This window comes from Ictalurus furcatus, chromosome 12 (genome assembly GCF_023375685.1).
Source record: "Ictalurus furcatus strain D&B chromosome 12, Billie_1.0, whole genome shotgun sequence".
Taxonomy (NCBI): Eukaryota; Metazoa; Chordata; class Actinopteri; order Siluriformes; family Ictaluridae; genus Ictalurus; species Ictalurus furcatus.
Genome location: NC_071266.1, coordinates 13,866,422 through 13,892,413, shown reverse-complemented (window position 1 = coordinate 13,892,413; position 25,992 = coordinate 13,866,422). Strand labels below are relative to the sequence as shown.

Below are 25,992 nucleotides of genomic sequence, written 5' to 3'. Positions count from 1 at the left end.
ACATCTAAAATTCTTTCTACACACACACTGATTCATTTATTTACTTGACTAAAACAGGCCTCTGGTGTGGTTTCATTAAAGCTACATCTTGTCATCACTGTCCACAACAGAAGAGCAGGTGTTTGGTAGTCTCACGTGGACAGTTGTCATCCATAATGAGAATTCATGTCTGGAGATGCTGGGAGGAAAGTTTGGCATAAGGGTTGTTTGGAATGTAGAGGAGAACAAGCTCATTCAGGATGGATAAGAAGCGTGTGTTCAGGAAACAGTTTAGTAAACGACTATTCTGAAGATTTAACTCCTCTGAACTGCAAATTAACGTGGGTGTCAGAGGAAAACCCTGTGGTTTGTAAATCCCTACCATCATTTTTTATGGACTCCAGATATCATCCGTATTCTCATTAGAACTCAAACCTACAGTAGCCTTACATGAGAATTACATGATGGATAGATCAGCATCAAGGACTACACCAAGGTCCTGAAGTGTAGTTTAGAATAGTCATCAAGCTCTAGGGTGAAATTAAAAAAATCTTACTGGCAGAGTTAGTTCCCAACATCGATATATCTGTTGTATCATTGTTTAGGAGAACAAGTTTTTTTTTAAATTTTTTTTTTACACATTTTACATTTACAGCTTTTGGTAGACGGCCTTATCCAGCAAATTATAGAAGCACGTGCTACACTGCAAAAATATTTATCAACATGGATTTATTGTAAATCAAAGATAAGATTATACCACCTGTTTTTAGATGCTTTTACACATGGTCAGGCTTGACATTTTTCTATTTGTAAATCATTTAGCATCTTTCTAGAAATAAATATATACAATTAGAAAAAAGAAATTGTTATTAGAAAGTATTAGAAAATATTAATAATGTCTAGAAATATGTTTAATAATCATATATTTGTTTATTGTAATCTTTACTGTAATAGGAAATACTCTATAAATGTGACTTTAATCAAGATATTCAGGGGTATATGAATAAAATCAAAAATTTTACATCAAACATCAAACTTTGCATTTTGAGTTGCTGTGATGCTGAATTTGCCCAAACTTATATGCATTGTGTAGCCTCAGTGTTGAAGTCAAATCCATCAATGTGTTAGTGAATTATAGATCCCGGACACCTAAAACAGAACCCATGTGCACTTTTATTGGTTTTAGGCTCTGAAGAATATCCATTGAGGATAAAATGATAACATATATGTCTATTGAAATATGATGATCATGTTCAGGGGCCATGGTGCAACTAAATGACAAATTCATTATTGTAAGTAATCTATTAATGTATCATAATGCAAAAGGTTTAGATGGTTTTAGTCTCAGTTCTGGGATTATGATGCTCCCTGGATTTTTAGGATTAGATAGCACAGAGCTGATCGCTAGCAACCTGCTGCTGAATTTTAACCCTTATGGTCTCTATTTCCTTATTGAAGAAGTTAAAATCCACTGCTATTAATATCTAAAACCTAGAACTTGAGAATCCAAAATGGCCTGATTATTTATAAATCTGAATTCGGAATTAAATAATAATATAACAGTGTTCTTAAAGCCTGCTGTGGCTGTAACTGGAGCTTAACATTAATGTTAGTTAATGATAAATTCTCTCTAGATTCTCTCTTATGGTATTAGTTATAATTTTTTTTTTTTAAACACAAACAATCTGGCTTGTTGTGGATATTACTATGAGAGGATGCATTGTAAAAAATATTATAAAAGTTATTATAAATTTTCAGTAAATAATTGTGACATATTTAAAGTAAAGTACTATAATATATTCCTTTTTTTGTTTCCAGTAATATACGGTAAATTTAAAATAAAATATGTACAATTTTAATTTGATTAGTTACTCTGTTAGTATCCATGCTCTATCATGTCACAAAAAAAACACAAATTGCACTTGAAAGCACCTAAATTATAGTTAATTATATGCATTACAAGTTTTGTTTGATCACATGCATGTGAAATTTGTAACTGAAAATATTTTTTAAAGTATAGATAGATAGATAGATAGATAGATATAATAGATAGATGTACTTTATTGCTGCCCAGCAGGAAATCTGAGACATATTAAGATATGTTATTATATACTGAATAACTTGACATGTTTATTCTAGGGTATAGAACATTAAGGAACCATAATTATGGAAAGCCTATAAAGCAAGTAGCCCACCTCATGTGTACATAGATCACTATTGTATGTTCACAGTGTTCAGCTTGGCGTAAAAGTTTGTCAATACTACACTTAAACAAATGGTGCCATCCCTGGTGTGTAATGACTTCTGGGATTTTTCTGAGTTTGAATAATTTTCAGGTAAATTTTAGACTACTCCCCAGCTTTACCTGGTTCAGGGAAGGCAGTCTAAAGTACATGTTTTGCGTACTGTCCTTTTTGGTCCTAGACTCTGCTCTCTGTCTCTCGCTCGCTTTCTCTCTGTCCCTAAATTCACTCTATTTGCTAAGAATCATTAAGTTACAGATCCTGTCTGTAGAAATATACTTTTCTTGCAGGTAATTTAATTACAACTCTCTCTCTCTCTCTCTCTCTCTCTCTCTCTCTCTCTCTAATAGCTTTTCATATTTGGTTTCATGCTTGATAAGACAGCTATTTTGGCATGTACGTTGATACAAGTATGATAATAGGTCCCTGTGCAAATATCTTTATTTATTCCTACAGTACTGACCCCATCAATTATTAACTGTTTAGAATCTTTTTGGACTGAAATATATCTTTTGCTACGACTATAAAATGTAATTGAGTTTTGTTTGGCTGTACTTTTGAGGAATGATTGAGTGGCAAATCATGCATACGACACTGCGCATATGGAATTAATCTTTGAGACACGATTCCTAGGTGTTATATCCACACATGTAACCCACATATTCCAGTTGAACAGATCATGCGTATACTGCTGTGAAACATATTTAGCATCCTTACTCACATTAGGTAGAAAATAGAAAGCTTTCCAGAATGTTCCACAGGGCGTCTGGTTCAGGAGTGGAATAAAGTTCTATTTGTGGTACTGCTATTTGTTGTTAATGAGAAATTATTATTTTTCCAGCTGCCCTCAATTTTTATTTTTTATTTTTAGGTTCTGGTGTTTCCACTTTTTGCATTAAATCTGAATATGAAAACAGAAATAGATTTTTTGAGCCTTAATTGATACAGATACATCTCATGGATTCCATCACACCTCTACACAGGGTTTGGCACCCGTAAAGCATCAAAACTGATGGGCTTTGCCATGCATGTAAAAAGTCTTTTCTGATAGGTGTTTAGCTTCTTTTAATGTCATCTATGATTGTAGTGAATTTTATTCATTCTTTCCTTCTCTGTGTTCATAGATCCAGTTGATGTTCTGCGGGTTCTCCAGGTTCCCTCCCTTCCTGAAGGTGTACAGAAGGTTCCAGGCTTTTGTCCCTCGCAGCATGCTGGTACTCATCATGCCTACCGTATCAGCAAGAAGGCCCAAATCTCTGCTCCAACCAAGCAACTCTTCCCAGGTACCAATCTCAGAGATCCTGCAAAATTATTTAACCCTTCAACATAGCAAATATTATTCAAGCAGGTTATTATGGGGCAATTTATAAATCAGTGATTATATATTATATACTATATGCGTGGCCTTAAAGCCAACTGATTTTAGACCTACAGTTAAGTGCAAAACTTTTGCATACACTTAAAACATTGGTGGCTTGTCCGTAAGTGTCATTTATATTATCCATTCAACAAATGTTAATCCTCAGAAAGTCTTTAAGTTCTGTTGAAATGCTGATAACCTCTTTTGAGTGACCAACAATTAAAAAAAAAGTTGCGATTTGACAGATTGTTGATGTTCCCTTGATTTGCTCACTTTTCTAGAAGTTGTGTAATCGTGGTACAGTGTACTCACTGCCCCATATACTGTAGCATCACAGAACTATTTTTTTACCTAGTGGTCAAAACAAAGGCCCACACACGCTGCCCCATGCTCAGGGGAGGAGAAGTGAACAGGACAGTTAACAAGAGGGTTGCCAGATGTTTTATTTTTTTTTGTGGCTGCCAAGATCTCGTTTTATAACAAATCATCGAAATTAAATCTAATAAAATTCCAGGCAATGTGTAAGTACAGACAGTGTGTACAGATAGTGTGTGTGATGTACAGAATCATTTCTAATGTAAGATAAACTATATAGTCAAAAGTATGTGCACCCCTCCTAATTACTGAGTTCAGGTGTTTCAGCCACATCCATTGCTTACAAGTGAATAAAATCAAGCACACAGCCATGTAATCTCCACAGATAAGCATGTGGGTCATACTGAAGAGCTCAGTGAACATGGTATAGTCATAGAATGCCTCCTATACCACAAGTCAGTTGGTGAAATTTCTGCCCTGCTAGATCAGCCCCAGTCAACTGTAAGTGCTATTATTATGAAATGGAAACAGCTCAGCCACAAAGCAGTACTGTAGACCACACAAACTCACAGAACGGGACTGCCGAGTGCTGAAGCGCGAAGTGCGTAAAAACCACCTATCCTCTGTTACATCACTCACTACAGAGCTCCAAACTGCCTCTGGAAGTAACATCAGTACAAGAACTGTGCATCAGAAGCTTTATTAAAATGGGGTTCATGGCTGAGCAGCTGCACACAAGCCTAAGATCACTAAGTGCAGTGCTGAGCGTGAGCTGGTGTAGTGTAAAGCACCGACACTGGACTCTGGAGCAGTGGAAACATCTTCTCTTGAGTGATGAGTCACGTTTCACTATCTGGCAGTCTGATGGATGAGTCTGGGTTTGGTGGATGTCAGGTGAACTTTACCTACCAAAACACAGAACCAGCAGTAAAATGTGTTGGAGGAAGGATAATGATCTGGGGCTGTTTATGTTGCTGAAACCGGTCAATATTAAGGATGGAATCTCGAACAAAAAACACCCAATGAGTTGCTAGACTGGATTACTGTGTGTTGTCGATTACCATCTGTTACAAATGACAAAGCTACTCTAAAAATTCATTAGATAGTACCCTGATCAGGTACGCCATGTGATGACATTTTGTTTGAGGCCGTGCTGTTATTAATGTCATCCTGCAACACCAAAATCTACGATCACGATCCACTTCTAACTTAAAACAGAAAGTGTTAGGTTTCACAGATGCTTATAAATTATTACATGTAACAAAAATGGCTAAATCGTGCATATTAAATATTAATATTGAAAAAAATATATATTAATAATGCTTCACCTTTATAAATGGAGCCAATCTGTTTGTGTGTCCTATAGAATACAACCACATTTTGTTCTGAAGATAAATTTTGAACAAGAGAAACTTTGCTGAATGCAAATATTTGACCGTACCAACCTACAGAGTAGATTTAAAAAGACTACACACCCCTGTTAAGATTGCAGAATTTCGTGATGGAAAAAACTCTTTGTCATCACTATTAACATTATTTGTGAAGTGAAGCCATGATAAATCATGTCAGAGCTTTGTGAAGAATACGAGAGATTGTTGTCACAAGCAGGGAGTGACCAGTACTCACCATATGTTCCTGCAGATCCTTTAATGTTGCTGTAGGTAGCTCAGCAGCCTTACTGATTTCTTTTCTTTTCTTCTTGTCCTTTTGTCAGTTTTGGAGGGACATCCTGTCATTGGTGATTGCCTTTGTGGTGTTCCATGCTACATCAAATGATTCAGAAATTCTTTTATATCCCTGTCCTGATCAATTTCTTTCCACAGTGAGATCCTGTACATGCTTTGTCAGCTCTTCAGCTTCAGCAGTCAGACGAAACCAAGAAGATGTGAAGAAATTCCTATAGAAACAGTTGATATTTATTTGGTGTTAATCAGAATCACTTCATTGATGAAAGATGTATGATAATTACTTTTGACCATGAGATTGAATATATGTGTTAATTCTGAGCACAGTCACATGACTCATTTTAAAAGGGTCATGTGACTGTGCTCAGAATTAACACATATTCATTAAAACATTTCTCTTTGTTTTTGTGAAAAAGGATCTTACATGATTTATCTTGGTTGAATTTTTTTAACAGGGGTGTGTAAACTTTTTATATCCACTATACCTACAATAAAATCAGTATTCTGAGACATGGGTTCCTTTAAGTCCTACGAGGTGGACTTGTTTGTCCAGCACATCCCTCAGATGCTCGATTGGATTGAGATCTGAGGATTTCGAGGTCGAGTCAACACCTTGAACTCTTTGTCATGTTTCTCAAACCATTCCTGAACAATTTTTGCAGTGAGGCAGGGCGCATTATCCTGCTGACAGTGGCCACTGACATTAGTGAACACCGTTGCCATGAAGGAGTGTACTTGGTCTGCAACAATGTTTAGGTAGGTGGTATGTGTCAAAGCACCCACGGTTTCTTCAGCCAGATTGGGGCTATCAACATTATCCCCAGTGCTGACTATGCAGTATAATCTACAGTAGCACAGAAAGCAATTTCTCAATTTAGTTGCTTTTTGCTGGCATCAGTAATCACATTAAGCTTGTGATAATCTATTTAATCATCCAGAACAAGACAAAAAAAATGAGCATTTCCACCATTTCAGTTTTAAGGAGTGAATGGAAGCTTGCAATTGTGAAAATGCGAAGCTGGATAGTTTTAGATAATTCTGCTGTAATGCACAGTAAATGTCCACTTGGCCAACATTTTCACATTTCTGCTCTCAAAGTATCTGAACACATCTGCAGTGACAGGCACAGAAAAAAACACACAAAAAAGCACCATGTCTGATCACTTTCCAATTGTCATCACTTTTAACATTATTTGTGAAGTGATACTTCATTTTAGGCCAATTGAATCTTTCTAGGTTAACATTGTCGTCCTTTTTTCTCTTTTGGCTGAAAAATGAAAGAGCCATTCTTGGCTGAAATATTTCAGTAGCAACTCTAATAAATATAATTAACTAATGTTAATATATGAGTGTCTAGTGTTAGCTAAGTTGAACATACACTCATAGATTTTATTTCATATTAATGAATTCAAACCATTCCCCATTTTTTACTGTGACAGAAAGCGAGAGTGCCCCGTGAGTGAGTTCGTCTGAGAGCACCTGAGGTGGGAAAAGGGGGCTGGGCTTCAGTGTTAGTTAATATCAGAGAGGTCAGGTCACCTGCGCAAATCTTTCCTGCATCCCGTGTCGATTGGCTTATCTCCTATTTTATTGGGGAGATAAAGACTGCTCGGTTAAAAAAAAAAGTTGATTGCAGAGCAATCCTATGCAAAATGCGTAATAGTTGGCAGATCTGGGAATATAATATGTTCGGTGATAAAAGTCACTGGATATCCTGGCACTGAGACATCATGTAGAGATGATAAAATCATTATATCGCACAAGCATACTTCATATTTATGTTGTGGAATTTCTTGTTCTGCCCCAGAGAAGTCTCTTGGATGTTCAATGCAAATGCCTTTATGTTCACACCACAGAGATTCAGTATAAGAGCTGAACTCTGGTTAGATGTTAATGAAAGCAGCATAATCAGTCCAGGATACGAAACACTTTATAAATTAAATTTGAATTTATTTATATTTACAATCTATTTATTGCATTGTTTCAGTCACAGCTAATGGTTGTGCCTTAATTAGCTCTAACTGTGTTGTATTTAATCACTAATCAACTCTGTGATTGAACAAAGAGGATCCCTGGGCATCAACATCACTGCATCCTTACAGTACATTTTCCCAAATGTGAGAAGTTGTCACACAGCTTTCTGTTTCAGTGCTGCCATACTCTCTGAGCAGTTTGCGTTGTGTCTGAAGCGTTTCTAAATACTAACCCAGTTTAGGTTAAAGAATGATATAAGAGTCATTTCCTGATTTCAAAGATTTCTTTTTGCCATTTTTGCCAAATTTTACACTGAGCTTTTTATGGTTTTATGTTATCTAGTATTGGCTAATAAGTTATGGTTCCTCGTTAGTGATTTGAATGATGTTTACCGTAAACTGGATATGTTCTAGGAACAATGAGGTCTCTTCCTGTGCTTATGAATATTCATCAGTGTCAGCACTTCTATTCTTTGCACTGTGCAGTCTCGAAGTCCCTACCACCTCTCATTTCCTCTCACCCCTACCTCATTCTTTCTTCAGTCCATTCCTTCCTGCTGAATTATTTCTAATCTTCTCATCCACTGTATTCTTTCATTCATTCAATCATTTGGTATTTCTTAAATCCATTTTCTTTTTTCCACAAGGTCGTTTCCCAGAGAACTTCTCCATCATGACCACAGTGAAGGCCAAGGCTGGGCTTCAAGCCTTCCTATTGTCCATCTACAGTGAACAGGGAGTGCAGCAACTGGGACTAGAGCTGGGCCGCTCGCCCGTCTTCCTGTATGAGGACCAGAGCCGCATGCCTACCCCAGAGAACTACCCATTATTCAAAGGCGTCAACCTGGCTGATGGCAAGTCAGTAACCAAACCATTCAGAGTGCAATCACATACATATATTTGTCTGTAGGGCTCTAATGATTATTTTGATAATCAAATGCATTATGGAGACTTGATGACTTGACACACAGGATATATTAACAGTATTTATTGTTCTCAATTCTCAATTACTTACAAGCTTATTGATTCAAATAGTGTCACTACTCACTGCTTAACTCTGTATAACATGACATGAGAAAACATCTGTCTCGTAACATTTGACTAATCATTCAAGACTATGTTCAGTCATTTTCAACCCATCGTGGCGTCAAATGAAGCACTGACAGGTTGGCCAATGAATGATGAGACAATATTTTTTAGAGCAGGAAAGATTGATGAATATGTCCATGAATGTGTGACACAGCTAGAAAACCGTATAAAGAAGGAAAGTCAAGATAACACACGGCGGTTAATAAGCACGATTCAAGCAGGTACATCAAGCTTCTCACAATAACCACAAACTAATGATTACAGCTCACGAAAACACACGTTATGTCATGAACCGAACACTGTCGTTTAATGTACAGAGTTCAGATACTTTAGAGGAGGTGTTTTCTGTTGTAACCTGCTCCACCATTTCCATCAAATGTGTTTTAGTCTAAACACAGTCCAGTAAATCGATAATGAAATTCGTTGCCAACTATTGTTTTTTATTATTATTGAATTTTATCAATTAGTTACAGTATTGCAGACCTATTTTTCTTTTTTTAGGGTGCTGACATCTTTTCAAATCGTAAACTCTTATATGTGCTTATTGTCTCTTCGGATTATTTTTGTGTTTTTAATGCTAAATGAATATATATATGTGTGTGTGTATATATATATATATATATATATATATATATATATATATGTATATATATATATATATATATATATATATATATATATATATATATATATATATATATATATATATACAGTTCTGTGTAAACGTCTTAGTCACCCTAAAACTTTTAATACTGATTTTGTCTTAGATGTTTATTTGATGACTTCTGCATCATTGGGTCAGTAAAATTACATTTTAGGTTAAACACATTACATTTCCAACAAATAATAAAAAATTACAGAAAAATGTTTGTATGTGATGAAATAATGTAACATGTTACATAATAAACCTAGTGAAGGCTGTCAAGTTTTACCTGAAAACACAGAAGCAAGTGTGAAAGTCAAAGTCTCCAGAAGAACTGAAGCAGATTCTCCTAAATGTTTGGAATAGCTTACGAAACATCATCCTTATAAAACTGCACAACATTTACCTGAGACTACTGATGTATTTGTTTTTTTTTTTTTTTTAAAGCAAAGGGTTGTCATGCCAAATATGTAGAAATGTTTAATTGAATTATTTTTTGAAGGTATCTTTGCTTGACAGCATTTCTTTACATGTGTGTAAGACTTCACAGTACTGTACAGTATATTAACATTTTCCTCATGGAAATTGGAGGCAGTCACACTCATCTGCTTTATCTCCATCAATCCTGCAGGTGGCACCGCATTGCCATCTCTGTGCAGAAGAAAAATGTTACTCTTCTCCTTGACTGCAAGAAGAAAATGACGAGACCGCTTCCTAGAAGTAACAAACCAGTGGTGGACAACAAGGGCATCACTGTTTTTGGTACTCGTCTGTTGGATAACGAGGTTTTCCAGGTCAGTTGTAATTGATTGTACAATGGATTTTGTGAGCATTTAAACCTCTGCCTGTTTATTTGGAACACCATTCACTTCATAAATCAGCATATCTGTCACCAAATTTTACATTCTACACTTGATGCAGTTGGGTGAATGGCCTGACATGAACACAGACTCTTGAGACACATAAAGAAGACAAAATTTCAACCAGGTTTTCAACACGAATCAAAATACACATTCCTTAGAGAATCTGTTCATGTTGACTTGATTTTTGTTTTTAATGTTTGTCTATAGCCACCTTGAGTGTAAATTGTGAGCTTGTGTTACTGTATATGTGTTCTCACTGTGTCTGCATAGGTTTCCTCTGGGTTCTTTGGTTTACTCCCAAGTAAACTTAGTTTACACTGGTTGCTTTTAAATCCAAACATTTATGCAGTGTTGCAGTTAAATATGTTTTTCTAGTGTTTAGCTGGTGGTTATCTGGTGTTTGCATAGACCCATAGTTATATACGTAACTAGCATTTTGTTAGCATTAGTTATATAGTTTGTCAATTCACTTCTGCTAGCAGATCATTTTACTTGGTGCCAGTTTTATTTAGGTGAACTTTATTGCCATGAATTCACATATAGTCACACAGGTCTGGCAACACTGCTGATAACAGCTTTGAAAACGTCTTCATTTATAAATAATTTATCTTTTATGCATTTACCCTTTGCATTTTGAGAGCTACCATATCACAGAGACATTTAAACCCTATGACTCATGCAGAGTACATTTAGTAAGTGGCTTACATCATGATCGCTTGCATAGTCAGAAATAAGGACTATAAGACAGAGAAGCTGGTGTGATCATTTCTTAATAATGGGAAGTTTACAGGAAATAACAGGAACCAACAGCTCAGAGCTTACTCAATAAAGATATCAGCAAGACCTTGCAATGTGGTATAATGCATGAATAATTAGTGGAAAACCAGGAAATGATTAGAGAATAGGAAGTGTGTGTGCTGTATTCAGGGAGATAGCCTCACGTTCGCCTCACACTTCCAGTGTCCGGGGTTCGAGTCCTGCCGGGGCCATGTGTGTGTGGAGTTTGCATGTTCTCCCTGTGCTGCGGGGGTTTCCCCCCCAGTCCAAAGATATGCATGGTAGGCTGATTGGCATATCTAAAGTGTCCGTAGTGTATGAATTCGAGTCCGAGTGTGTATGTGAATGTGCCCTGCGATGGACTGGCACCCTGTCCAGGGTGTACCCTGCCTTGTGCCCGATGCTCCCTGGGATAGGCTCCAGGTTCCCCATGACCCTGAAAAAGGAGTAACCGGTAGAAGATGGATGGATGGTATTGCCATGAATAAAAACAATATAAGAAAAAGTACAAATACTGTTAGTATAGGTTTTTTAATATATAGAATTAATGTAAAATACCCACATTGGAAAACCATGGACAAAAAGAACCTGCACCAGCAGTAGACCATAAACCTGGCAGCACAATCCATTAATTCATCTTCAGTAACCACTGTATCCTGCTCAGGGTCACAGTGGATCCAGAGCCTATACTGGGAACACTGGGCATGAGGTGGGAATACACTCTGGATGGTGTAGGACATTTTGGAAATGTGAAGCTTAATTTATAACTAGGTGCTGTAATAAACCTGTCATGTGATTTGCATGTTGAAGTGTTTATATCTTGAAATTTGAAAGCTTTATATTTAGCAGTTAGATGGCATTTCCTAATTCAGATCTATCAACATCTGCAGTTTAGCCGTAGACTTTACAGGTTTAGACCTCTTTTTCTCCGACAATAACAGAGCAACTAGAAAATTACACTTCTTTTTGAGCTAAAACAGCATTTAGACCAAAACCAGATAAGAATCCAAGACACTGAAGGTGTAAGGATGTGAAATATGCATTTGTTTTTGGTAGTGGTTACTTTCACTTTGCGTCACTTTATCTGGATAAACTTTGACTTGTGAATTTTGCATCCTCAGTCTTGTGATTGATCCTTCATCTTTCACCGGGTTACGCTTCTCTACAGGGTGACATCCAGCAGCTGTTGATTGCCTCCAACCCTCAGGCAGCCTATGACTTCTGTGAGCATTACAGCCCCAACTGTGATTCTCCTGTGCCCAGGATTCAGGCCCAGGATCCTAACACTTTTGTGAGTATCATTCTTACAAACACAGTACTTGGAATTGCTGTACTATACAGACCTGTTAGACTTAGTTAGAAATGAAAGGTTAATTTAATGTAAACAAACAAACAGCATTTGGTATGACTAGGAGCATACAGTTTTTATATAATACGTACATTGTTCAAGTCTGAGTGAATCTCTCGTTATATCAACAGTCATCTTTATTGCACAGTTTGCAAATGATATTGAAATTCATGACAATCATGTCATGATCTCATGTTTACTGAGGCGTTTGTATACGAGGATTATGCATCAGACAAGCTGTTCTTTCCATATGAATAGCAAATGTATTATTATATCGCTACTTAATTTTTTGTACATGCTATTTAAACTACTAATAAGCAAAAAAATGTTTTTGTTTGAGAAAGACAGATTGAGATATTCCTTCTTTGGACAATATAGGAATTACAGGTGGGGTGCAGGTGAAATGGAAAATAACACTAATAAATATTTAAAAGATCATTTTGCATAGGAGCGTTACATTTTAACAACAGAATATGGCAAAAAAATACGTCAAAAGAGCAATCTTCTGTTTTTATCCCTAAAGAAAACGGCATGTATGCCACTCGACATGTCAATCCTGACTGACTGAAAGTCATTATGAGCTCTCTGCTTGAAAGATGAGCTCTTGGGTTTTGTAAATACTTAGTTTTCCCCACTTCATTATTGTGCATTTTTTAGTTTATTCATGTGAAAAGCAAAATCATCAATGTATGTCCAACTTAATTATCATTAAATAAGTATATAACTAACATCAGATATTTATTATGGAGGCCACTGAAAAATTGTCTGTAGACAGTATAAGAACTGTAGTTGTGGGAAGTGTGGCACATGTGGGAAAATGTTTGAAAACATCTGTTATAAATCTTTAAGTCCGGTCAAATTTTCATTCATTCATACATTCATAGAATTTTTGGACTATGAACAACACTAATGTGGACTGATAACCATTAATATTGGCATCCTTGGTAAATATGAGCAAAGAAGGATGTGAAAAATTGTCTTTGTTGTTTAACCTTTAGATCTTTTGTTAAAAAAAAAATCACAAAAATACTCTGCTCTCATGAATACCAAACAATTGCAAACACAACACAGGTTTATAAAAAAAAATATTTGTTATATATTGGTGTGCAACAATTATTGGTACCCTTTTAGTCAATACTTTGTGCTACCTCCCTTTGTCAAGATAACAGCTCTGAGTCTTCTTCTATAATGCCTGATGAGGTTGGGTAATACATGGCAAGGGATCTGTGATCATTCCTCCATACGGAATCTCACCAGATCCTTCACATTTCGAGGGCCACACTGGTGGCTCTCCTCTTCAGTTCACCCCACAGGTTTTCTATAGGTTTCAAGTCAAGGGACTGGGATGGTCATGGCAGGACCTTGATTTTGTGGTCAGGAAACCATTTTTGTGTTGATTTTGATGTATGTTTTGGATCATTGTCCTGCTGGAAGATCCAACCATGGCCAATTTGAAGCTTTCTGCCAGAGACAGTCAGGTTTTCATTTAATATCTGTTGATATTTGATCATCCATGATGCCATGTATCCTAACAAAATGTCCAGGTCCTCTGGCAGAAAAACAGCCCCAAAACATTAAAGAGCCACCACCATATTTAACCGTGAGTATGAGATACTTTTCCATATGGCTACCTCTCTGTGTGCGCCAAAACCACCTCTGGTGTTTATTGCCAAAAAGCTCTATTTTGGTTTCATCTGACCATAGAACCTGATCCCATTTGAAGTTCCAGTAGTGTCTGGCATACTGAAGATCCTTGAGTTTTTTTTTTATGAGAGTAGAGGCTTTTTTCTTGAAACTCTTCCAAACAACTTGTGGTGATTTAGGTGACTTCGGATTGTAGTTTTGGAGATTTTCTGACACCAAGATGCAACTAACTTCTGCAATTCTCCAGCTGTGATCCTTTTTTTTGGTCACTCGAACCATCCTCTTCAAAGTGCGTTGAGACAATATAGACACGTCCTCTAACATTTCCAGTTGATTCATAATATTTCCAGTTGGCTGGAAATTCTTAATTATTGCCCTGATTGTGGAAATGGACATTTTCAATGCGTGTGCCATTTTCTTATAGCCACTTCCCATTTTGTGAAGCTCAACAACATTTTGCCGCACATCACAGCTATGTTCCTTGGTCTTACTCATTGTTATAAATGACTAAGGAGAATTTGGCCTATGTGTAACCTCATATTTATACCCCTGTGAAACAGGAAGTCATGGTTGAATAATTTCCTATTCCTAGTCACCCATGTGTACCAACAAAATGTAAAATATCAATGGTAATATATATTTCTCATATGAATTCATAGAGGTGCCAATAATTGTTGCTTCACCTATACTTAACAAAGATGACGTGTGTAGGTCACGCCTCCGTGGTTGCTACATTTTCTTCAGTAGAAGCGTCTGAAATGGGTTTTTTTCAGTAGCATCTAGACCAGTGTCTTTAAACACAAGCATTCGCTTTTAAGGCCAAAATCATAATGATTAAGGCCATAATCACATGTAATGAAGTGAGTCTTGGGGCAGATGCAAGTGCAGTTTAGAGTTTTATTAGGAACAGTTAATCCAAAGGCCAAGGCAAAAGACAGAAACAAAGCCAGGCAAATGTTATGCGATCGCCAAATGGGCATAAAGCAAACAAGGCAAAGCACGCAAGAACACAAGAAGCTAGAAACAAGCTCAAAAACCGGAAATGAGAACACAGGACAAAGGCTTGGTATGGTGACTCAATACTTTGCATTTGATCAACGACACACGAGGGGTTTAAATAACAAACATAACCAGGGGTGTAACACAAAACAGCTGTGATTATTGAGACCATGTGAGGGAAATATCTAGTGACATAACAGGGAGGAGACAGGGAATAAACCATAACAAATACAAGTATGGGATATAAACAAAGTCAATGTCACGGCACCTGGAAGTGTGTGTTGTCCCGCCTCGGGCTTCAGAGCACGCTGCGTGCTCCAACACTTTGCGCGAGGCGAAATCATGATATCACAGACAGAAAATGCATAATGTTTATTCAGATCATCAGTTTTTTTTCTTTGCTATCAAGTGCAATATGATGTAACATAAATGTAAAAAAAAATTAACAAGTAAAAATAAATGAGTACAGTGATACTGATGGCAATTATTCATATAAACATCTCATAGGATTCTAGTTTAATGTCAGTATATTGCTACATGAATAATCCTAGTTGTAATTATCACATTAATCACTGCAAATTGTCTTAATTTAACAATATGGCTTCTGTCAAGTAAACTGTCGTTACTTGACAGTTCATAAAATAGCATGAAAATTTCGAAATTTTAGAAACTTTATGAAATAGTACAAAGAACTAGAAGTACAGCTGCAGAAAGATGAAGGTTAACAGTCGTAGCAAGTGACAGCACAGGCCACAAAAATGATTTATTTTATGGTTTTATATTGTGTGCAGACAGTTAATTGTATGCACAGTTTAATGTGAACACAAGATACTAAATCAAGTTCATGAAATTGTAATGTGTACACAGGACATAGGCTATTTCATCACACTTTTAATTTGATTTATTGAAATAATAAACTAATGGCAATGTTTTTGTTAGTACAATGTGCTCTCATGTGATGAAAACATGGCAACGGTTTAAAAAGAAAGGCTGAGCGAGCACTTTACGTTAGTGTTATTTGTAAATTTATTTATATAAAATTTTGTCCTAAAGATAAGCAATGTCTCTGATTAAAATGCTGTCTACTCTGATCTCTGAGCAAAAAAAAACAAACAAAAAAAAAAACCTTGAGCCTTTGTTTTCAGTGACTTAAGTCCAAAAGAAACATATTCAGTGACTTAAATCTAAAAGAAACAGCAGTGTTTGTATATGAAAATTTGTGTGTATTCAGAGTTCAGTTATGCAGGTACAGAATATTCTCTTGGCTCTCTTAGATTATATAAATCCCCTGTGTGTAGTTAACACCACCGAGTCTGGGAGATTTTTCAATATCAGGCACTTGCCTTTAAACACCAGCCACATCAGAGAAGGAAACAGCAAAAATTGTGTTTGTTTGCTGTCAAATGCAATAAGATGTAACATCAAAGATAGAGGCACTTTAAAAATGAAACATTAATTAAACACAAAAGACTAATGTATATTCATAATATATTGCTGCATGAATAGTCCTAGTTTGGTTTACTTTAACAATACGGTTTCTACTATCATGTGATCTGCTGAGGGTCTAAGTCTTGCTAAGCTGCATAGCTGCATTCAGTTTGGTCTGCAGGATTTGCTTTAAGGAAAAAAAAAATAACTTGAAAAAGTTGGACCCATAATAATAAATGTTAGTAGCTAAATGCTAACCCTGTGCAATGCTTGGTGAAACCTGACTGGTCGATGGTGACCATGTTTTTAAGGAACCAGGCCATCATTAAAAAAAAAAAAAATCCCCTTATAGATTATAGATCATCTGAATTTAACTCAACCCCATATGCAAGACTACGACTCAAACTTTGCAGACATCCTCAGAATCTTTTCCTGAGCATGGCTTTCAAGTTTTGTTCAAATCCATGCAACAAATTGTGTGAAACAGCTGTTTGAGTTCATTAGACTCTGCCTTGCTACATTTGATTGGCATACTGTATAGTGGCCATATTGTTTACAAATTTTGTAAACAAACATGTTTTTAATAATGATTGACGTTCAGACTCTGCTGACCACCAATTTCATAGAAGATAGGACAAAAATCCTAGGGTTAGTTGCAAATTATTTCAAGATCTTAGTGGGTGAAGCTTAGCTTATGAGATATGGTCCAAAATGTAAAACACTGAGCTGTAGTGCCACCATCAGGTCGATCAGGCTCATGTTGCTTGCCTGTGTGTCCAAATGACCAAGTGTCTCTATGACTTATGGTTTGGTCTGCACAATTTGTTTTATTGGAAGAAAAATAAGAAGAAATATAGCTGCAAGTAGTGATCTGCAGGGTCCAAGCACCATTTTATGACTTCTGTATTGTCAATAAAAAAAGTTATGCAAACATTACTTTTCCAACAAAAATTCCTTGTTACAGAAAAATGTGTGTACAGTATGTCAGCAATATAGAGTATTACATAGTAAACCACTTTTCAGATGAAACCATAATGAATTCTGTCAGCGATTAGCAGCAAAAACAGAAGCGAGTGAGACAGTCAAACTCTCCGAAAGAACTGTAGCAGATTCTCCAAGAGGCTCAGTAAAACTCACCAGTTAATTTCCTCTTAAAACTGCACAAATTATACCTGAGACTACTGATGCATTTTTAAAACGCAATGGCTTGTCACACTAAATATTGACTTTATTTAAGTTACTACTTTTTACTGTAGATTTCTTTATAAAGAAACATTTTATTTTGAATAAATGACTGTTTTTAGTACAATCCCAATTCCAAAAAAGTTGGGACTCTATTATAAGTCTATTATATGTAAAATATAAATAAATGTAAATAAAAACAGAATGCAATGATTTGCAAATCTCATAAACCCATATTTTATTCACAATAGAACATGGAAACATATCAAATGTTTAAACTGAGGAAATGTACCATTGTAAGGAAAAAATAAAGTAAATTTAAAACAAGGTAAATATGGCCACAGCAAACGGCAACAAAAGGCTGGAAAAGTAAGTGTTACTAAAAAGAAACAGCTGGAGTTAATTGGCAACAGGTCAGTAACATGATTGGGTAAAAAGAGCATCTTAGAGAGGCAGAGTCTTTCAGAAGTAAAGATGGACAGAGGTTCACCAATCCGTCGAAAAACTGCGTCTACAATTGGTCTGGTCACACCACATGATATTTTCACGTTCACTCAAATTGAATAGGCACAAAATTGACCACCAAAGCAAAACCAGACTTCAGCTCACCATCTCACCAAAGTCCATTATAAGATTTCTAATAAAAACATAGATTTACAGATAGAGTGTATTTTTAAAATTTATTTTCTTGAAGTCATACCAGATGACAGCTATACGGTATATGGTGACTATACAGCAGTACTTAAATAGGTGAAAGTTTTCCAAATTTGACAGTCTGATAAATCTTCTAGATATTACATATAAATTTTTTCTAGTCCTACTTTCTCTCTAAATCAGTCAGAACTCTACATTAATGTGGTGTTTATGTCCTTTACGTGCTGTGTATTCTATATGTTTTGTTAGAGGCTCAGGTATAGCAATGCAGTCTCACACATCCAGATCCACTAATTTTTGTATGCAGCATTATATTAAGAAAATTATCTCATTCTCAAAGCAACCACTCTGCACAATACAGCTAATTTGCATTCAGTAATCATGGTCATGAAAAATGTATACTGTATATTGTATATCTAAAAGTAATTTGCATGTGTGCACATAAAAATGTACAGTTAGATTTTCAACACACAAAAAATCCATTATAATGTATACTCACCGGCCACTTTAATAGGAACACTTGTACCTCTGCTCATTCAAGATTTCCATTACATGAGAATAGATGTTAAACTTCATGCTCATTTTGCCAGCGAACTTGGCTCTCGCCATGATAAGCACCAACTCAGATGTCACTTCACAGTAAACTAATGTCCTTATGTGTTTCCATCCATTTACGCTTCCTTCCATTTAATGTCCTTCAGTTTGGTGTTGATAGCTGACTCCAGGGATCTGCTTATTTTGGTTGAGCTAAGTAGGGTACATCCCTGGGGTCTTCAAGTGGGCAAGTCCTCGGTGTTTCGTCGACTAGCCCACGACACCTCAAGAGGGCTCGACGGTGATTCTGGCGTCCCAGAATCACCCCCTCCGTACCCCACTCAACTCAGCCCAGCTAATTTACCTCTACCTTTCTTTCTTTCTATTGTGCTTGAACTCCCCAACCTGAATCTTTCCGTCTCAACCACAGCCAATTGCTGCTCCTCTCTGCTGCTTCAGATAAATTCTTCACTGTGCGACGCAACTCTTGGCCGTTGAATCCTACATCTCTAAGAAACCTGGTTGTAGAGTGTGCCACAAATCCTCGACATCCTACTTCCACTGGGTAAACCCAAATTCTCCATCCTCGCTGTTCTGCTTCAGTGGCTAGTTGAGCATACTGCAATTTCTTCATCTCATACGCCTCATCTACAGCATCTTCCCATGGCACTGTTAACTCTACCAGGTGAACAAGGCGTGCTGACCCAGACCACAAGACTATATCTGGTCGAAGGTTTGTGGTGGCAATCTCAGGTGGAAAAATAAGCCGTTGATCGACATCTACCAGCATTTTCCAATCTCTGGCAGCTTCCAGTTGTCCTGGGCGAGGATTGGTTTTAACACCTTTTCTTGGTGGTTGCTCTCCTGGACGGAGGAATATTGTCTTTTGTATGTACTGTTTTGATGGAACAGGTGGCAACTTATTCTTCATGTTATGACTGTCTTCCAATGCTAATGCCAAACATCGCAGCACCTGGTCGTGACGCCAAGTAAACCGTCCTTGGCTAAGAGCCACCTTGCATCCTGTGAAAATGTGCCTTAATGTTGCAGATGATGAACACAAAGGACACGAGGGATCCTCTCCTACCCAAAGGTTTAGGTTCTGCTGTGATGGGAGAACATCATACTTGACCTTATAAGGAAACTGATCCTGCTCTGTTCCATTGCCCATAGGTCTTGCCAGCCAATCTTGCGTTGTTCCACACTCTCCCATCTCATCCATTCTCCCTGCTTTCCCTGAGAAATGGCCTTTATACACCTCATCTTCTCCTCCTGCTTTTGCACCTCGTTAACTACAAGCTTCCTCCGTTGCACTGGGGCTGCCTTGTGCCATGTAGGAGGAGCTGAACTGAAACCAAGACCCCCTCTTCCATGCTGAACTTGCCCCATAATATCACCAATTTGAAGGGAAGCCTTTGCATTTGCCACAGCTTTCTTTGCCTCCCACTTTCTTCCAGTTTTGAACACAGGTGCTGCCTCCCTTACGCATTTATCGCGTGACTCTACTAATGTCATTTCCAGTCGGACCTTGGCGCACTTAAACTCCGCGGTTAAAGCGGAGACAGGTAACTGCAGTATTCCTTTACCATAAAGCCCCACTCTGCTGAGGCAGCGTGGAACTCCCAACCATTTCCTGATGTGTGAACTGATTAAAGCTTCCAACTTCTCTACTGCTGTCAAAGAAACCTCGTACACGGTCAGTGGCCAGAGCAACCTTGGTAGTAGGCCAAACTGAAAGCACCAGAGTGTTAATTTACCTGGTAAAGCACTGCTGTCTATGCTCTTCAACCCTTCCACCACTTGTTGTCTAACTTCTCCCACACGAACTGTGTCCTTTAGATCCCCGTTGTACCATCTCCCAAGGCTCTTCACTGGCTTCTCAGACACTGTTGGTATTGCCTCACCATTAATGAAGAACGTTTTATCTACTACTTTACCTTTAACTATAGAGATGCTCCTTGATTTAGTGGGCTTGAATTGCATTCGCACCCATTCAAGCAATTATCTAATCAGCCAATCATGTGGCAGCAGCACAGTGGATAAAATCATGCAGATACAAGTCAAGATCTTCAGTTAATCTTCACAACAAGCATCAGAATGGGGAGAAAATGTGATCTCTGTGACTTTGGTATGGTTGTTGGTGTAGGACAAGCTGGTTAGAGTATACATGTGTTCATATTAAAGTGGCAAGTCATTGTAATTGTAATGTCATTCTACTGGAGCATATTTTTGTGACTTTTGTATCCAATGAATGCCATTTTGTTTTTCTCAGACCATCTTTTGTTCTTTTTTTTCTGGTAGATCAGTCAAAATCTACCATCTGTTTCCAGTCGCCTGCATTCATTATTATTGTTAGAAACATTGTGTTGATTGGAAGGTTTATTAAATATTTGTTTTACAGGGAGTGATTTTATGCAACTTGTTGGGGTTGTTCTGATCATTACAGATCAGTATCATGACCTGTGATACTGCTAGGAAGCAAAACTTCCTTTTTGGGTAGTCTCAGCTATTGAAATGTCCTCTATTTATGGCCTCTATAATGTAATTTCTTCATTGATAGTGCCTTGGCATCTCATGTTCATATGGAGTACTGCAACAGTGAAAGTAGTGACACTCTGAATGGTCAAAAAAATATCTGAATCTGTGTGTTGCTTGTTGCTGTCATCTCTTTGCTCATGCTCAGTATGCCCTCATCTCTCTCTGCACAGTGTGCCAGTCAAGCATCAGTTTTTTATCAGGACCACAGGCTTTATTTGAACCTTGTTCTCAGTGTCCCTGCAAACCACAGGCTTTTTAACACAATGAATAGCACTATTGGAGTATACAGAATTAAAATTCACTCTTAGCCTATGTTCTTATCCAACAGTTCTCATAATTGACATGCCTTTTTTAAATTGAATCAGCAAAAGAATATTCAATATGTACTTGCATTAATTAATTAATTAATTTATTTATTTATTTTGCATAAAAATAGAATATTGTGTTTAAATATTTTCAACAGCAGTGAGACAGTCAATATGCCAGCGATCTTAATGTCATTATGTCATCAAACACCAACGCTTCTTTTTTTTTCTCTCCTCCTGCCCTTCCCCACTACTTTCAATCCCCCTTTTCTCTGTTTTTATCTTTTACTCTCACTTCCCCAACTACCCTATTACATTAATATTCAAAAATCTAAATATATGTTCTGTACTTAAAAAAACAAACTAAAAAACCCAAACATTAATTGTAGGGCAGCAAGACATCCAAATCCATACCTCCTACTAAGACAGCTAAATCTTATAAAGCAACATCTAGCTCAGCTAAATCATCTAAGGATATACGTGTTCCAGCCAAGCAAGCTGCCATGACTAAGCCTGCCAAGACCAGATCTACGTTTGTGAGACTGTCACATTCTGACATTAAGTCAACTGTAGCAGCTCAAGCAGGCCCTCGTTTAAAACCCACTGTAATAGAAAATAAGAAATTAAGTAACAGTGGCAAAGCATCTGAAAAGAAAAAGCCTAGTGGAAAAATTAAAGAAAATGGAGTTAGCAATGGCAAGGCTAATGATGCTGCTAAAGCTTCCAGCAATGATAGAATAAATATCAGAGGTCAAGCCAGTGCCAACGGAAAGGTGGCTGTTAAAGTAAATGCTTTTTCTAAAGCCAACAGCAGCAGTAACAGAAAGGCAGCAGTTGTGACAATAACAAATGCTGGTGCTAAAGGCAGTGTCAAAGTAGCTGAAGAGATAAAGTCATCAAGAGTGATATCTAAGAAACCTTATAGCACAGAGGGAAAAACAGTTCAAACAGGAGTTTTGAAGTCAATCACCAAACCCCCGCAATGGAGGACAACTCACACAGCGAAATCCGACAATAGAGTCAAATCAGTGTCGAATCAGTCCCCGCCCTTCAACAAGCCTGCAGTCAGTGGCATCACCATCTCCGCTCCAGAAAAAGTCAAGACGAAACCAACCAATGGTTATACACAGGTACAAAGTTAAGAGCCCAAGTTGGCTGTCCAGATCTTTATTTCCAACCTCATAGTTAAGCAGCTAAAACCTCTACCCACAAATTAGCCCATAGTGAGAGTGTTGGCCTAGAATTACACTTTCCAAAAGAAGTGTTTTTCACAACATGCTGAAAAATGACATTTTAGAAACACTCTGACTCTGGTATTTGGAGAATCATTCTTTTAGGTATTACACACATACTGTGACATTCCTGATTTTGTAGAAATCTGTAAATGTAAAAGCAGGTCAGTATCTGTCTACAAAATCAGAAATACAATAGTACAGCCTGAGTATTAGCCCATGCGCAGTTCCACTGACATTTTTCCTATAACCGTATATTTTTCAGTCCACTATATCCTGAAATATAGGTTATAGAGTGCATGTGTTAACTGACTGATTTCAGTAGATACCTATCATTTCTTAAGAACTTGGATTTCCACTTATCTCGACCGCTTTTACTATCTGTTCAAAACACAAATACATTGACTTCTTTATCCTACAAATGTTTTGCATTCACTTTGCCCATGTATTGAGTCAGATACAACCCTAAAACCCAACCCAGGTTTTTTCAGCTGCAGGGTTAAAATGAACAGTTTCATAACTGATACAGCATGAATGAATCATGCTAGCAATGGGCTACCAATGCTCAGGCTAAATGGTAATCTTCCTGTTTTAATGAATACGTATTGGGATAATTGAACTTCAGAATATGAATTCAATTTTTCAATATTTATCCCTTTTTTTTCTTTCTTTCTTTTTTTTTTTTTTTAGAGCTAGTGACATTTCCTGAAATCCCTTCGTAGTAACTGTATTGCATTTTATTGGCTCAGATGCAAGGTGTGTCTAAGAATGAGGAAAAGCATGTGTGAAGCCTTAAAGCCTTAGACATTCTAGCATCCCAGCAATGAGGTTGGAATATACTGACCCACTGGACCCTCTCCAACGTTTCATATATCAAATGATCTCAAAGATCATGAGAAACGATATGATAAAGCAGAATAAACTGTGACACTACTGCATGAGTATCTATCTTAGACTTCTTTGTATTTACCCACGATCTCCTGTCACTATCAGTCTGCACACCCTATTTCAGTGTCATCTAGTTCACAGAAAGTGTTTGTGTAAGCATGCAAATGTTTGTTAAAGGTAATGTTATGGGCCCACACATGAAATACTCCTAGCTGATTGATGTAGTTTCACAGAAGAACTACTGCTGCGTTTTTTTTATCAATCACTAAATGAAGCTCTTATGTGGCTTACCTAAAATATGTGTTACTTTATCCATTGTTATTCAGAGCCATCCTTGAAGAATATACAGTATAGCGTTTCTGTGAGACTGTGGTTAATACTTATTGTTTTTTTAAGGTCTGTATTGTTTAAGGGCTGTTTTACAGAAGAGATGCAAAATACTAAAACATTACATATTCTTTATTAAGCAAGTGAGAGTTGAGACAGAAAAGTAAAAATGTGTTTTTTTTAAATGACTTTATGAGACCTGCCAACCTTTACATATTTATGTAGAAGCTATACATTTTGTGTATCACTGTGTATCACTCAATAATACAGCAGAAGATCTATTTTTCATAATATAAATCTGGAATGATTGACAATCCCGCCCCCTTCCCCCATCTCACCTTGGTAATGTTCTCATCTGCACCGATTACCTGCTCGAAAGGTGCGTCAATTCGACACAATCACTTTCTGTAACAGTAAATGGAGAATGTTTTGGTTCATTAATGTAAAATAAAACACATTAAACATAGCTAACATTAGATACATATATAGTTAACATCAGTTTGCTATATTTATTTGGGAGGCAACGAACATGGTCAACAATGGCACTCTCAGTTTTTAGACAATATTAGGACCGGGGGAAATAAATGATTAAATAGACTTCATAATTAATTGTAAGTTTGAACATGTCAGTTCTAGACATATTCTTTAGTTATGGTTCTTCACAAAACAGTTAATGTGTCATTTTAGGATCATTTAAATCAGTAAGTCAAGCCTTGAAGATATTAACATGAAGTTTTATGGTAGTAATTTTGATCCTGGCTTAAACTTTTCCTTTTCTACACTAATTCCAATTTAGAACACACAGATTAGACATTTTGCCATAACACACCTTGTGCATTTATAATAATGAACTTGCACTATGTCACGATGTAGTATTAACACATTTATAGAAGGGATTTATTTATTTATAATCACACTATCCGTTGTCACCCAGATAATGATGGGTTCCCTTTTGAGTGTGGTTCCTCTCAAGGTTTCTTCCTCATATCATCTGAGGGAGTTTTTCCTCATCACCGTTGTCTCTGGCTTGCTCATTAGAGATAAACTCATACATTTTAATTCTGAATTTATATATTTTTGTAAAGCTGCTTTGGGACAATGTGCATTGTTAAAAGTGCTATACAGATAAATAAAACTGAACTAAACTTGCATTTAACTCACTAGACTTGATCATACAACTCTCTAAACCTTCTTCAGCAATTCAATTCAATTCAATTTTATTTGTATAGCGCTTTTTACAATGGTCATTGTCTCAAAGCAGCTTTACAGAAATATATAAACACAGGATACAGATTTTAAATGTGTGAATTTATCCCAATTGAGCCACCAAGCCGGTGACAACGGTGGCAGGAAAAACTCCCTAAGCAAACCAGCAAACCTCCTCAATCTTTTTACGGCATGCCCAATCAGGATTCTGCATACTCTGAGGCTGACCACACCCCCACAGAAACAAATTACTATTAAAACTTGAGGAAGAAGCCAACCCACAGCCAGACAGTGAGGTGAATGGATATGAAGTATTTACAGGATAAGTAACACATCCACTTTAGTCTGCTGAAATTAATGATGCTGAATACTATGTAGTCAGAGTTCAGTTGCTCACACCCAGTGATTCAGTATTTAATACTGAAATAACACACACTAGAATTCAGACCTTAAATATTTACCCAGGGAAAGTTGTGCTTGTTCGGAGTTGGGTTAAGCACATGCTCATGTTTAGGGGTAACTACTAGCTTAAAAATGTTTTATTAATGTGAACAATTTTCAAAATATTGTATATTTTCCAGTATTTTATCTTGCAACCAAATGCTACACCACTGCTTTTCCCCTTTTCACATCATTTATCATAGCTGCAAAAAATGAAAATGTCAGTTAATTTTCCTCAGTTTGTCAAAGTAGCTACTTTTCCTTAATTTATTTAGCAAAATGGTCTTTCTGATAGTTTGTGAGCTTAGCAATTGCAAAGCAGCTTCCCTTACATTGCAC

The 25,992-nt window shown here is 36.9% G+C and overlaps 1 protein-coding gene across 2 annotated transcripts in view; it reads left to right on the top strand.

Annotated features, from left to right (window-relative positions):
* col11a2 (collagen, type XI, alpha 2) overlaps positions 1-25,992 on the top strand; it is a 76,074-nt gene that overhangs the window by 8,229 nt on the left and 41,853 nt on the right. For both annotated transcript variants that reach the window (XM_053637641.1, XM_053637642.1), the window contains 4 exons: positions 3,347-3,505; positions 8,203-8,413; positions 9,919-10,081; positions 12,096-12,218. In XM_053637641.1, the coding sequence (XP_053493616.1) occupies positions 3,347-3,505; positions 8,203-8,413; positions 9,919-10,081; positions 12,096-12,218 (656 nt within the window). The remainder of the gene's footprint in view (positions 1-3,346; positions 3,506-8,202; positions 8,414-9,918; positions 10,082-12,095; positions 12,219-25,992) is intronic.